Source organism: Delphinapterus leucas, chromosome 5 (genome assembly GCF_059928025.1).
Source record: "Delphinapterus leucas isolate spDelLeu-1000000601 "Yukka" chromosome 5, BTC_Dleu_Yukka2, whole genome shotgun sequence".
NCBI lineage: Eukaryota > Metazoa > Chordata > Mammalia > Artiodactyla > Monodontidae > Delphinapterus > Delphinapterus leucas.
In genome coordinates this window covers 115,355,457-115,370,936 of record NC_143133.1, presented here as the reverse complement: position 1 = coordinate 115,370,936, position 15,480 = coordinate 115,355,457, and the positions used below count along the sequence as shown (strand labels likewise).

Here is a 15,480-nt window from a genome sequence, read left to right as displayed (position 1 = left end):
TCGGTGACAGTGACCACGCCCCCCACCCCAGTCAGTCAACCTAAGTGACAAACACATCTTTTTTAGCAACATGGTGGTTACCGAAGAGGCCACGCAAGGTAATGGCCTATTTCGGGATTATTGCTCCTTTAAAGAATATGTCCCATCTCAGTTACCAAAAATCAATCAAGGGCCAAAGTTTGAGCTGTTTTTCTGTTTTCTTACTTAAATTGTTCTGGTGGTGAAAGTGATAAACTGCAAACAGGAAACACAGAAGAATATACTTGCATGAGTCAATGAACTGCAATTATTTTCACACGCCAGTGACAGCATGTGCTGTTCCAGTATCTTAACCTACTCATAAATTTCATTTTAATGCCAAAAATATCACTTATTCTGGAATGCACAAACTGTGCTGTAGTAATTATGTGCCACCTTTTCAAAGACTAAATATAAAAATAGCAAGCAAGCTCATGGTTATGCTCTGGCTCAAAATGAGTTCTCATTAGCTTCACTAAAGAAAATGGCTTGTTCTCTTCTTACCTACGATGTAATGTATTTTTCACACTCTAAGTTAATGAAACACAAAAGTCTTTTTATGAGTAAGACACTAAGGTTTACTTAATATAGTACCTCAATAGAGAAGAACATTGATTAGTTTCAGACAGCAGTAAGCCAAATTATGACTCATTTACTTTTACCAAAGAGAGTAAGACTTTCTAATTTTAAAGGATTGGGTTTTAATTAGGTGAATGGCTTTTCAAGATAGTCCCGGAGGTCAAGAAGATAGAAGAGACTAATGACTTTTTAATCTGCAGACTTTGGATTGTAATAAAGCATCACTTCATGACTTTTCTGAGCATGGCCCTGTTTGAGAGGAACACTGACCTCTCCTGCACAGGTCTAGTGTTTGCAAGGTGAGCCTTAGAGATGCTGATCTGTTCCTTGAAACATTTGGTCTAAACTCCAGGTACCTCCCACCAAGTAAATGGCATCCAGATGGTCATGATTAAGCAGAACAATTAGCTAACATGACCACAGATGGAGAGTCATTCAAGACACTGGTGCTAGTGCCCAGTGTAACCGGCTGGGTGCGGACAGCGTCTTCCCTCAGGAAGCTCACAGTCTAGCAGGAAGGACAGCCAGGTAAGGAATTAATCTCAGTGAAGTGGAATCCATTTCATATAATAAATGCATTTAGGAAAGGAAGAAAGAACAAAGTAATGATACAGTAGAGTACTTTCCATAGAAATAAGCTCAAACTGATAAGGATAATATCACCTAATTGCTTCAAACTCTCTATGCATGTAGTTTATCAGGGCTAAAAAGTAAAGGCATGCAAGTATATAAGAGATTAAATTCATTCCAGAGCAAACATCAACTGCTATTAACAAACAACTATTGTAACCAATGCCTCTTATTCTGACTTCACAGAAAACTTGACCTTTCTGTTACAGTTCTCTCATTGCCCAAAAGGTCACAATTTGGCATATCTCACTGGTCATTTGCTATTTACAGAGACAGATTCATTTTAAACTATACAGGTAAGGTTTACGATCAACCTCTAAGATTTCCCTCTAAAGTAACACTTGGGTCCCCTTGGAGTATCAGGTCTACCAGATGCCCATCTCCCTAAAAACGTCAGGCAGCACTATGTATGTCCAGCTACTTCTTTCAGATTTCTTTCTGTGTTTGATAACAGCTGACTCCAAAGGACATTTCTATTCTATTATCTGTAAAAAGTCCCCTTGCAGAACCTCCAAAGCAAAACTCCTCAGAACAGAGAAGCACTTGCTTGTAGGTCTTGGGGAGTAGGCAACTAGGTCTCAGAAACACTGGTAGGAGAACAGGAAAAGATCTCAGGATATAATGACTCTCAAGGGTCAAGTGTGGGTTAGAAAGTAGATGAAGCCCTCAGCACAGGCCCAGCAAGAATCGCTCTGCTGTGCATAGGAGAAGAAATGAAGTGTGTAATCCCTCAAATTAAATCTTGCCTTCAACATAAGGCAAATAAAAAGTATGGAATATAAAGTCATTACTCCATCCTTCAAGTGAGTGATGCACCTGACAACTGCGGATGGGTTCATATTCTATCATTCACTAATCCATTCATACTTTCAATAGATATTTACCGAGTGCCAGGCTCTCAGAATACAGCTGTTGACAAGACAAGAACCCTGTCCTTGTGGAGCTCACATTTTCACAGGGGTGACAGACAGTAAACAAGTAAATTAATGAAAGATGTAATATAACAATTTCAAGTAGTGATAGTATGAAGAAAAATAAGGGAGGGTGAGGGAAGAGAGGATAAGTACCAGATGAAGTTTTTAGTGTGGCCACGGAAAACTCTGACGAAAGGGCGACGGAGCAGAGTCGGCAACGCTACGGAGGGGTGAGCCAGGTGAGTATCTGAGGGAAATCTGCAAAAATTGAGGGTGGTGCCTGGTAACTCTCCCTGTTCACAAAAGTAATAAAACCTCATGATTTTATAATTACCTTTTGTTGGAAGATATTTTCCTCAGGGTACAGGAGGCATAGAGGCAAGCTGAATTTTCAAAATGAGTTGGTTAAATAAGGGAGAAATAGATAAATGTCTACCAGATAGTCTTGTTTGGGAGTCATCCTCATATATTTCACATGCATAAAGAGATATCTGCTGTGTGAATAATAATTCTATCCAAAAAGTTGGGGGGAAGAGGGTTCCAAAGGGCCTGAGGTAGCAGCAAGTTTGGTGTATTTGAGGACCAGCAAGGAGAAAAGAGGGTCTGTAGGAGGGTGAGAGGAAGTATGGTTGGAAAAGAGGTGGACAGAATATAGGGGCCAAATCAGGTCACACCCTGGGGGCTACAGCAAGAACTCTGACTCGGTCCAAAGTATGATGAGGAGCCCCTGGAAGATGTAAGCAGAGGAGTGATGTCCTTTGGTTTTCTTTTTTTTTTTTTTAAGTGTGTTCTATCTGCTATATGGGGAACAGATTGCAGGGGCAGGAATGGGAGCTGGACAGAGGCTGGAGGTGATAGCAGCAGTCCGGGCAGAGATGATGATGGCCGGGACTCAGTGGGTGATAATAAAGCTGGTAAGATGTAGTCCGATTCTGAATATGTTTCTTCTGACAATAATTAGATTGAACATACATTCGATGCTCAGAGCTGCCCCTTTGCTGCGTCGTGTAGTGTAAGAGCTCATGACAGCTGTGATAGGGACCCATGAGGCTCATTTCACAGGTGGAGGCTTAGGTGAATCACATGGTTCCCGAGCTCCCGGGCCCTCTCTGCCCAGCACGAGCCCAGTTTTCACAGGTCCTATACCACTGTGCTCACGTTCTGGAATGGTGGAATCTCACTCTTACCAACTCAGTGACGTCAAAATTCTATCTTGAGCCCCACGTTGCTTTATGTTTCCCTGGCAATCGACCCAAAGGACAATTGGGTACCAGAATCACCTTTTTCACCACCACCCTTTACTGCCCCCCAAACTGGGTAATGCCAACCTTGATGAGCAAAATGGGGTCCTCCCTACTTGGGAAAAATACCATGGTACTGCTACCTCTTCTGCGAGAGGCCTACAATCAAGATAACGAGCATTTAGCCTCTCAGTGAAAATTTCACCCAGCAAATTCAATGTAATTAAAATGTCCAGGCATTTCTGACTCATTATTGTGCTCTTTGATGGGTTTACAGAATGTGTGCTTTCCTGCACTTGCTGTGTTTGCCATTTGTTTGTCTTCGTGCTGGTCTCCAAAATCTGGCGATTATCAGTGAGTCAGTAATTCATGTCTTGAGGTAATACTTAACTGCACCTACTATCAGTTTTCATCGTTACAATTAACACATTTTAAACGTCTTTCTTTTCATGGAGGATTTTGAGATCGTCAAAGGAAAAATTCTTAAATAACTAAAGAACCATGGGATAGAAGAACCAGAGGAAGACTCTGGATTCACCCAGCGTGGTGGCCGTCAATCCCGGCAGCACCTCAGAATCATCTGGAGGGTGCCCTCCCGCCACCAGACAAATCAGAATCGCTGCAGGTGGGACCTGGGAGTCTGTAAGTTTTAAACTCCCCAGATGATGCTCACGTGCGACCAGGATGGAGAAGCACTGATCTAAACCAAGTTCCCCTCCAGGAGCCTCCTGCTTATCATGTTGAAATGAAAGGAAACCAAATGAAAGAGACCAGAGAGGGGAAGTGACTTGCCAACGGTAAAGCCAATTTGAGGCAGAACCACAACTGAGACCCAAGTTTCCTAATTCCCTGTTCAATTTGCACTGAACATCCCCAAGACACAGAAGAATCGAAGGGAACAGTGGGGGTTTCACCAACTGCAATCCTGATGATTCTGTCATTGAGGCTTTTTTCCTCTTTTGATTCTCCACCTTCTGTGTCCTGCCCCGGCTGCCAAACTAATCTAGCTTGGAGCAAAGCGATGCAGAAAGCTGTGCCAGGACCCTGCGACGGTACTGTCAGCTGACAGGTACTCTTTCTCCTTCAAAGGACAGCCATACTAGGGAGTGAGCGTACAACTGAAGACATCACTAAATGGGCTTAAAAAACAAGACAAAACAAAACAAAACAACCCTGCTCTATAGCTACACATGAATAGCTTTTGACTTACTAGTGCCATATTCAGGAACTTGATCTAAGAAAGTAATCACGGAGATGCACCGATTTTCAGGCACATACAGACATTTACAGCAGCGCTGTTTATATGTAGGGGGAAAGTAGAAACATCACAGAAACGTTGAGGAAGTTTCAACATGCGCCTTTAAATTTTAAAAAGCTACAAAAACCTATGCAATATATTCCCAGTTTGGTAAAAGTAAATATGTAACCACAGAATGAGAAAAACACTAGAGTTTAGTGGGTGAGTGGTTGAGTTATTGAGGTTGTCTTCCTCCCTTTTTAAATGTCCCATATTTTCAAAATTTTCTATAAGGCATATGCCTTTCATTTTAACATATATGCTCACATATACACATATGTATTAAAGTTACAGGACAATAAACATATGCACAGAATTATATTTGGTTACAAAATTTTTGGATACCCTGTAACTTCTGCTTGTTACTGGTATGTCTTTTTTCCCCTGAGTTGAAGGGCATGAACAAGGCTCCCACTTCATGTCATATTCTACACAATGACTCAATTATTTTAACAGGAGACTCAAATTAGAATCTCCCTGACCTCATTTATATAAGTCAAAAGCTAAGAAAAAAAATGTTAGTGTCATGAAATATTTTTTTCATGAAATTAGAGACTAACATGTTAACGTAGTCCATCTTTCCAGTCTTATTTAACAGATCTTAAGATTTACTGAGCGCTTTCCATTTCCACCAAGGACCATTCTAGTCTTTGGGAACTTTACCATGAACAAAAACTGTCTAAAAGCCTTGCTTCTTGTAGCCCTTACCTTCTGGTGGGAGGACACATGCCAAGCATAAGTAAAATGAAGCAGGGAGAGGGGCAGGGTGTGCTGGGGATGGGAAGGGGGAGGGATGCTGCTATCCAAATAGAGTAACTAGGAGTGCCTTAGTGATGAGGTCACGGAGAAGTGACCTTAGAGAGGCACAGTCCTTCGTATCTGGGAGAAAGAACATTCCAGGCCCCTTGATAAATAAAGGAGAAAACACCTTGATAAGTAAAGGGGAAAACATCTTTTCTCTTCCGCTATTCTTTGGGTCATTTGGAACTACATGTAGGTGTAGTCAGTTCATGGTTACAGAATGGCCGGGTGAACATCTTCTGTAGAAAATGGGAAAATAAATACTTATGGGTAAAAAAAGGCATTTGTATAGGTTCACTGACAATACCTCTGAAAAACCTCAAATGTTTGCCTTTTCAATAGTGCTTACATGGACTGTGTGTGTAAAAAACCATTTATGATGGAGAGATAAGAGGCTGAACTGGTTAATAAGAAAGAAAACATTTCCTGGATCTTACCTAATATATGAGCTCTTTATATATCTTTGCCTTGAAAGAACATGAATAAGCCATACATTTAATGCAAAAATACTTTCTTTTTTCAAATCTATATCATGAAATATATGTCCATACATTGAATATGGAAAAGCCTAACAATCTGATACATAAGCTTTAATTTTATGACAAATGATGCTTATTTCTACCGAAACAGATTTTCTAAATACCACTATTTCATGGAATAGACGAGATTTTTAAAAAAACATACTTGTAGAAACCAATTTATAACCAACGCTTTTGAAGCAGTAAAAGAAAATTTTCCTCTCATAAAGAAAAATAAAAGAACTAGATCTAATACTAGTCATTAATATTTCTACTTCAATCTATAAAGCACACTTATCCCACCACAAGTTAAACTGCCAAGTGATTAACCCCTCAAAGTTTAAAATAAAAGATTATAGTATACCTATAGACAAGGTTTCAATTTAATAGAACCACCATAATTGCAGCTTCGTAGAAGAACAATAACACAGCACAAGGCAGCCTTATTTCTCTGGGTTTTATATTACCACAAAATCCTCCAGATCTGAGATAAAATGAAAGTCAAATCCTATTCAGGTTAACTCAAATTTAGCATCTCTCAATTCACATGATCAAATACACAGAATTTCAGCATCACTTCAGTCACTCAGTAATAAGTGAAGGTCCTCCTTTGAGTATATACAAAATGAAGTATCTCTTCTGGGGATAAACTGAAGACTTTCAGAGGCTATCAAAATATTAAGTTCTTTATATACCAAGTTTCATGTCCAAAAATGCAACAATAAAGGTCAAGGTCTTCCTTTTAAAAAGTTGAGACTGGTTTCTAAACAAATTAATATTGCATTGGAAACATAATCAGTCTTTTCTAAAAAACTAAAAGAATAAGTTATAGAGTCCTGGGTTCTTTTTGAATCTTTCCTGATTTCATAGTCATAAAATTCCTTCCTTTTTGAGAAGCCAAGGGATTTTTAAGAACAGAGGCATCAGGAGAGATGAGGATGAGATTCTTACTAAAGATTAGAAGATAAAGGTAGGATTCCTTCCAAATCCCCAGATACGTATTTCTATGAGCTGAAATGAGTAAACAAACCATGCAGTATCTTTTTTTTTTTTTTTTTTTTTTGGCTGCGTTAGATCTTCATTGCTGAGCACAGGCTTTCTCTAGTTGCAGTGAGCGGGGGCTACTCTGTTGCGGTGCGCGGGCTTCTCATTACGGTGGCTTCTCTTGTTGCGGAGCACGGGCTCTAGGCGCGCAGGCTCAGTAGTTGTGGCTCACGGGCTTCGTTGCTCTGCGGCATGTGGGATCTTCCCGGGCCAGGGCTTGAACCCGTGTCCCCTGCATTGGCAGGCGGATTCTTAACCACTGTGCCACCAGGGAAGTCCCCAGACCATACTGACTTACATTGCCAATAATGTTATTTAACATTGATGTTGAATTATGGCTTTTAATGACAAGAGTCTGGAGTTCTTGGCTATTAGACATCTGCCTGCCGGTAGAGAGCCAGGTGAGGAGGTACAGTTTAGCACCAAATCAATAAGCAAATACTAAGTGAGGAGGGTGATAATGCTTTGGCCTGGGAGATTAAGACCAAGCATAAATAAGTTTTCTATATGTATCTTAAGAGGGAAACGGAATGGAAACCAAGGCTGCTGCTAAGAAATGTTTCTTAAATATCTAAACGATAGAGAATCACAAGCTCTCAGGCTTGGGAAGACCCTTCCGTCATCACCCATCAGAACTCTGGGCATAAATCCTGTGATCAGTTTCCATCTGAATGCAAGAGAAAGCTTCACCTCCCAAGAAAACCTCTTCCATCTCTCAACAGTTCTAATTTTAAGAGTTTTTCTCCCTTTACTAAAGCAAGTCTGCTTTCTATAACTTCTCCTCACTAACCCTAGTTTGACTCCATAAAGCGGAGGTTCCAAATACATAAGCCTCAGGGTTGAGGCCAGGGGCACATAGGAGCAGAGCTGGCCGAGAGCCAGGCCATAAGTAGTGATGGGGCTTTGGGCCAGGTAATGGGCACACTGTTCACCTAAACCGCCAGCCACTGCTCTGCAGGGACACGGGCCCCTGTCATCAGATTTTCTCATCAGAAGCCAGAAATTTGAATTTCAGTAAAAATATCCTGGGTTTTGAATATATAAGGAATAAACTGTGGAGTTCAAGCAGCTCTTAGAGCTCAACTAATTCAGACCTTTCATTTTATAAGTAAGAAACTGAGGTCCAGAATAGAAAGTGATGGACCGAAGCCAAATGGTTAATCAGAGGTCGGTCTGGAGGAGAGCAGGCCCAAACACAAGGTCCCATCTCTCCTGTCGCAAAAATGCAGTCTGCAAGGCTTGTTTTTTCAGCTTAAACATGGCTTGTCTTAAAGAAGAAAGGAGATTAAGAGAGAAAAGCGAGCTACCTCTTCCAGTTATGAAGGAAGAAAAAAGCCCTTCAACCAAAGTGCATTTGGGTGACAGATGTGCTAAAGTATTCTGAAATGGGCATCAGCTTTAGTTCACATCCTGTCTCCATTATGAAGTCATTACTGTCCACAGCTAGTCTGTATAGTATCCTCTCAAGTTGAGAAAGTATATGGGGCAGCAGCTACAAGCAGAGACTCAGGAGACATTGCTCAGGTTTGCAAGCCTGGCTCCATCACTTACTACCGGCATGACCAAGTCACTTCCCCTGTCTAAGCCTCAGTTTCCTGGACAGCGCCAACCACAGTACCTACCGCTCAGTGTTATCGTGAGAATTAAATGACCTAATACACAAAGTGCTTACAACATGCCTGACGCAGAGTAAGCACCACACAGGCACAGGGCTACCTTCTGCTGAAGAGAGGTAAACATATTACTTAAAGGAAAATGTAAAACAAAACTGCACAAAAATACTCTAAAAAATATGAGTCCTGAAAAAAAAAAATTCTAGCAGCTAGTTCCTTTACAGAGGTTAAGGCAAAGGTGGACTTCATCCGTTAAAGTAAATGTAGCATGAACCCACGAATTAAAATCTTAGCACCCACTTACACAGGAAAGAGCCTCAGTACATCTACGTTTTCTCCTCAAACCTTGGAGAAGGTCCTAGAATACATGAGATATACTCCATCTTGGGTTCCTCCTCGCCAAAGGCTGAGCTTATTTTCTGAATAGTTACTGCAACCATCTCCTCCCTCGCTCCATCTCTAAGTTACTATTAGGAATCCAGTCTCTCAAAAGTTCTTCCTAGATGTTTAGTTTCCTCCTTTCCCTTTAACTATGTACTAGTGAAAGATGAGAAGATAGCAAACCACACTCTTCAAAAAAGGAAAAAAAAATATGCATCATTTCTTCAACATCACAACTCAGAGACACTTAACCACCTCCAAACACTTACTGATCTACCATGTTTATCATATAAATATATGTAATCCATATATAGATACATCTCATATTGCTCCGATGAGATTTCAGTTTAACCCAAGAGAAAGCACAAATGCCACAGGAGAATCCTCAAATATTCACCAGCCATCAAGAGGGAGCTGGGACACCCTGTCTCGAATCACAGAAACCACAAAGAGAAATTGGCACGATGGCTCTGGTGTCTAAAGCAGGAGAGGGTCAATACAGAGCTCTTTCCTAAGGCTGCCGGAGCCTCAGTGACCCCCGGGGTCTGGTGATCCGTGCAGGAGCTCCTGTGTGTCACTGTGCACAATGCCTATGAGAATTAGCATGTATTGATGGCTAGGTGCCAGCTACGGACGCAAGCACTGTACGTGTGTGAACTCATTTAATTCTCATACCAAACAACTGAGGCTCCCCCATCTCATAAATGAGGAAACTGAGGTCCTGAGAGGCTAACCTGCTCAAAGATCCACAGTGAGGAAGTAGCAGAAGCAGGACACAAACTCAACGGGCTGGCGAGAGGCTAAACTGCTAACTTACCACTTCCCAAAACCGCCTCTAGAAATAGCTGCTATCACTTCCCTCACGGTTCACAGGCATCTGACCAGCTCCAAGGAGATGGTTTAGATCTGGCTGCTTTTTTTTTTTTTTTTTGTGGTACGCGGGCCTCTCCCGTTGCGGAGCACAGGCTCCGGACGCGCAGGCTCAGCGGCCATGGCTCACGGGCCCAGCCGCTCCGTGGCACGTGGGATCCTCCCGGACCGGGGCACGAACCCGTGTCCCCTGCATCGGCAGGCGGACTCTCAACCACTGCGCCACCAGGGAAGCCTGGGTCTGGCTGCTTTTACCTGTACCTGGAAGTGTACTTCTGGGGCCTTCAGGTGGAGGCTGGATTTCTACATAGCTTTTTACTCAAGCCCTCCGGTTGCTCTTTCACAAAGCCAACCTGGGAAGAAGCTCTCTAAAGCACAAAAGATGCAGTTCCTCACATCCTTTTAGAGGGGACATAGAAAGTCTCTGGTCCATGGGTTTTATTTTTCCTTCATAATTGGAAGAGGTAGATCTCTTTTCTCTATTAATCTCCTTTCTTCTTTAAGACAAAACGTGTTTGAGCTGAAAAAACAACGGCGAGCAAGGGAAAAAGGAGAAAAAGGAAAAGCAGAGGAAGAATTAATATTATGTTAAAAAGTAACTGTTAGTCCTCGGAAACGCAAACAAAAACGGCAATGAAGATACCACTTCACAACCACTGGGAAGGCCAAAATCAAAGACAGATAACAACAAGTGTTGATGAGGATGTAGAGAAATGTTCCACCTACTAAATGTTCCTCCTACACTGCTGGTGGAACTGTGAAATGGTGTGTTTCTCTGGAAATCAATCGTGCAGTTCCTTAAAAGGTTAAGCCATACAGTTGCCATATGACCCAGACTTCTCAGAAATTTCACGCCTGGCTGTGTACCCAAAAGAAATGTCCACACACAGACTTGTACATGAATGTTCACAGAAACATTATGCATAATAACCAAAAAGTGGAAAGAACCTAAGTGTCCATTAATTGATGAATTTTGAAAATGTGGTATAAACATAGAAGGAAATATTATTGGGTAACAAAAAGGAATGTAGTACTGAGACATGGTACAGCGTTGACAGACCTTGAAAACATTATGCTGGTGAAAGAGGCCAATCACAGAAGAACACATATTACTTGATTCCATCCATATGAAATGTCCAGAATAGGCAAACAGAGACAGAAAGGAGATTAGTGGTTAACTAGGGCTGCTATATTGGAGAGTAATGAAGAGTAACTATTAATGGACACAGGGTTTCTTACTGGAATCAGTGGTGAGGGTCCTCAACTCTGTTGGCAGAGGAAAAGCCATTAAACTGTATACTTTAAATGAGTGAACTCTATGCTATGTGAACTCTCTCTCAATGTGCTCATATTTTTAGAGAGATTTAAAAGAACTGGTTACAAACTAAAGCTACTAGTCTATCCCAGGATAATCTGTGTCTTTGTGAATAAGAAGCCATAATTGCAGAACTGTCAGAAACCCAAAATCATAAGTGGGAAAGGAAAAATCAGAAAGAAAGGCTCTATGGAAAGGGGAAGGGGAAATGATTTCTATTTAACTGAATTTCAAGATAGTGGGTGTGTTGGGGTCACATCACGGCAGATGCATAGATATTACACAGTGGGGTGCATAACACTAAATTCAGACTTCCTCCTCACCTGAAAGCTATCAGTGCTGAAAATAAAGGATCTAGAGGAGAGGGGAGATTTTTTAAAAATGCAAAGGCTGATGTTCACTTTTTGGAGACTGAAGTAAAAAGTTCACAAGTGTAAGGATCCTCTGTTATATTGCATCCCATGTTCACAGAATAAGAATATTTGATTAGCATCTAAAATGTACACCATTTCCTAAGATAAATTTGAGTGAGAATTCTAAATTCAACTAGAAAAAGTACAGCCTTCACATTCTAGAGCTAAGTGTAACATACTGACAGCCAGACCAGCGCTGGCACTGGTTCACATTCAGGTAGAAAGAGTTAAAAGTTCGCCAAACCACCCTGTCATGGATCTCCTTATAATGAGACTTTAGCAGAAATCAATGCAATCTATGACTAAAGTGAATCCAGTCTCCTAAAGTGGCAATACATCAAACGATAATATGGAAGCCTCATGGCTATTAGCAGATACAACGTTAACACATTTTTGGAAACAGAACAGTTAGATAGTAGAGAATTTCCTTGACATTTTTTTAGCCTAACTTTCAAATTATCACCAAGCCCTTTATTTATTCTCACTACATCTTAATCAAGCATCATTTGTGTGGCAAATCAGCTTACGGCTTCCTTTAAAAACAGGCGAGCCATTAACTGACCCAATGTGTTGGCAGTTCTTTTTAGACAGGAACAAATGATGCCTCTTAACTTTGTGCTCGAAGCTGCAGAGTTTGATTTCACGCATATGCAAAAAGAAACATTTAAAGGATCCTGCAAAGTCAGCTAACCATCTTCTGCGAGTTTAAAGAACAGCAACAATAACAAAAACCCTCCTTCACACTCCCCCCACGGAGGTTTATATATTAAATATGCTTTTAAAGATACTTTACATGACTTAAAACGCTCTTTCCATAGTCCTCCACATCCTTGACTGTCATAAAGTTTAAGTAGTGCTCTTATGACTCAAGGTCAGAGTACAGTCTTTTCACTTACAAAACTGATGAGCTCAAGAAAGTATACCAAATGTTCCTCAGTGCTCTATCCTAACTTTTCCAAGAAGTTAACTGTCCCTTCCTCCTCTTCATGAATTAGTGCACTGCATTATCTTTGGCCCCTGTGTTAGAAGCACTGACCTTTCCCCACTCCACCTGTTTGCATTAGGGTTGACAAGTTCCTTGTCTGAAACAGCTGGTGTTGACTACCAAAGGCAAACCCACTGTACATTTCCCTAATAGGTGACATGAGCTCTGGGAATGAAAACTTGTCCTCAGAGAATGCACCACCCGCCATGTGGCCAAAGCCTGGTACTCCATTTCAGTAGCATTAACTGTTTATTTTCTTTAAAAGCCAGATTTTGGTAATGTTTTGATTCGGTGACTCCAGTCAGAAAATGCATCTGTCACTTCCACTCCCTCCTTCTCCTTCCGGATGCCACAGCCTCAAACCCAGCAACCCCTCTGGGGAAGGAGGGCAAGGTTCTCCGGACGCACAGAAACAACAAGTAACCCTGGACTCAAGGAGCCAAGGCTGCTAAAACGAGCTGCTTTTGTTGACAAGCCTGGGGAGGACTTTGTTGTTCCTACCACGGAAGCACTGTTATGTCAGGCATACAGGGAAAGAGCGAGTTTTAGGACAATCATGGACTTCTCATCCCGGCACCCTGCAATCACTACGAAAAGCTTATTCTTTCTACCCTGAAATCTCCTTCTCGCCATAAAGAAAACCTTCAGCATATTTAACCTCCCAAGCGGGCAAAGGATAAAGCAACACTGTAAAAGCAGGCATATCTTTATGGCCACCATGCTCTTGGTGGCTTTTTGAGGATTGTTACTCTTTACCATCGCGCCCGCCTGTCAGCTCCTCCGGATGACAGCCTGGCAGAGCACAGGATTTTCGGTATTATTTATGACTCGCGTCAACCCAGCGGGCGGCGCGGGGCGGGGTCGGGGGAGCGGTACTCAATCTCCCACGAAGAGCTGAAACCCGACTTGAGCAAGTCGGCAGTGACGAGCGCCAGCACCAGTAACCCTACCCGCCTCCTGATACACAAACGCCGGCCTCAGGAGTATACCTGATGCACACACCCAAGTGAAGAGCTGAGTTATCAGATCTCCCGGTTCCAAACAGGTGCGGGGCCGCTCACTAGCCGAGAACAACATCCGAACCCTACCCCCCACACCCCACCTACCAGATCCTCCTCGGAAAAGTTAGCCCCCCTCGGCCAACCTTCGTCCGAGTGGCGCGATGCTAATTGGAATGCATTCTCTGGTGCCCCCAATGCTGTTAGTCCTCTCTTCATTGTAAACCCCACGAAGTGACGCAGAGCAAAACTTAGTAGGTCCGAGGAACAGAGACGCGTCTTTCGCAAAGCACGGACTTCGCAGGAAGGAGCTAGGAGGCAGGCGCTGGATCCTTCTCGGCGCCTCCATCCTCCTCTGGCTCCCCTCCCCCGCCCCGCGCCCGCCGGGGCCGCTTACCTGCGTGGGACATGGTGATGGTCTCGTTGGTGTTGGAGCCCACGTTGAAGATGACCACGGCGGAGGCGTTCTGCAGGAACGCGTTCCGGATCTTATCCCTGTACGTGCAGTTGCCCTTGGGGATGAGGGCTATCCAGTTCTTGCCGTGCGCCGGGGCGGCGAACTTGGTGTTGGGGTCGCAGGCCAGGCGGTCGTGGGCCGAGCTGGCCATGACCACCTCCCCGCGGGCGTCCTGCTTGGGCGAGTGCTCCCCGTAGCGCCCGCACTCGGTCTTCTCGGTGTGCAGCTCGGCGGTGGTGCCGCCGCCGCCCGCCGCCCCGGCCCCGGGGTCCGGCGCGGGCTCGGCGTAGGTGATGTTCACGAAGGCGGTGTACCATTCTTCCTTCTCGGCCACGGTGAAGTCCAGGCAGAGCAGATGCACGAAACAAAAGGAAAGCAGCCATGTTGAGAGAGCCAGGCTGCGGCACGCTTGGATGAGAGACATTGCCATCTTTATCCGCCGGGGCCCCCTCCCCGCCCCCGGCGCGCTCCCCCCGCGCCGTCCCTCCTCCCCAGCCCCGGCCAACGCCGGGCCGGCCGCTTGTCCTTCTTCTCCTCCTTCTGCTCCTGCTCACTCCCGGGCCCGAGGGGCCGCGGCCGGGACGCGCAGCCGCCGCGGGGACCGGCTTCCGAGCGAGCGGGTGGCGCCGGCCCCTTCCCTTTTCAGCCGAAGCACGGCGGTTGCATCTCGCTTCGCGGGCGCCGGCGGGCCGCGGGCGGAGGGGGCGCTCCGGGCTTGCGGCGGAGTCCGGCTGCCGAGCGTCCTGCTCCTTCGCCCGGCTTCTCCTTCTCTCATAGGGGTGGCAGGGGGCCCGGGAGCGTGCGGGGTGGCGGCCCGGCGCCCTGCAGCCCCGGCGGGGGCGGGCGCGGCTGCTCCGAGCCCGGGGTGTCGGCGAGGAGTCCCGGCTGCCGTCGCCGAGCGCTGGGGCGTGCGGGTCCGGCTGGAGGCGCGGCGGCCGCCCCTGCTGTGCGCCGCGTCCCTCAGGCTGCGCCCGGCACACACTTGCCGCGGGAGGGGCCGGCTCGGGGGTAGCGGGAGCAAGCCGGCAGAGAAGAGTACGCGGTCCGTGTGTGTGTGTGTGTCTGTCTGTATATGTTTGTGTGTGTGTCTAATGTGTGCGTGCAAGGAGGAGCTTAATGTGATGTCAAAGATTCTAGGCTTCTCTTGCCACGCTCCCTCGGTCTCTCTATGGGCAGCAGCGACCCCTGCCGGGTCTCAAATTCAACCTAATCTGCGACTTGGTCCAGGTGGAGGCAAAAGGGGAAGCGACCCCTTGACCTATGAAGAGAGGAACAACTTCCTGCGTCTCAAATGTAGAGAAATGTATGTATCTCTCATAAACAACTTTCCCTAATTACCCATCCTAGGGCCAACTGGTAAGGTTAGTTGGTAGCTGGGTCCTCCGAACACAACGCCTGGAATATCT

General features: G+C 44.7%; 1 protein-coding gene across 1 annotated transcript in view; it reads right to left on the bottom strand.

Moving 5' to 3' along the window:
* The window catches only part of RNF150 (ring finger protein 150), a 244,455-nt gene extending 229,288 nt beyond the window's left edge, over positions 1 to 15,167 (bottom strand). Inside the window, exon 1 of the mRNA XM_089912424.1 lies at positions 14,015 to 15,167. Coding sequence (XP_089768550.1) covers positions 14,015 to 14,504 — 490 coding nt within the window. The 5' untranslated portion in view covers positions 14,505 to 15,167. The remainder of the gene's footprint in view (positions 1 to 14,014) is intronic.
* Between the last annotated feature and the right edge of the window lie 313 nt (positions 15,168 to 15,480).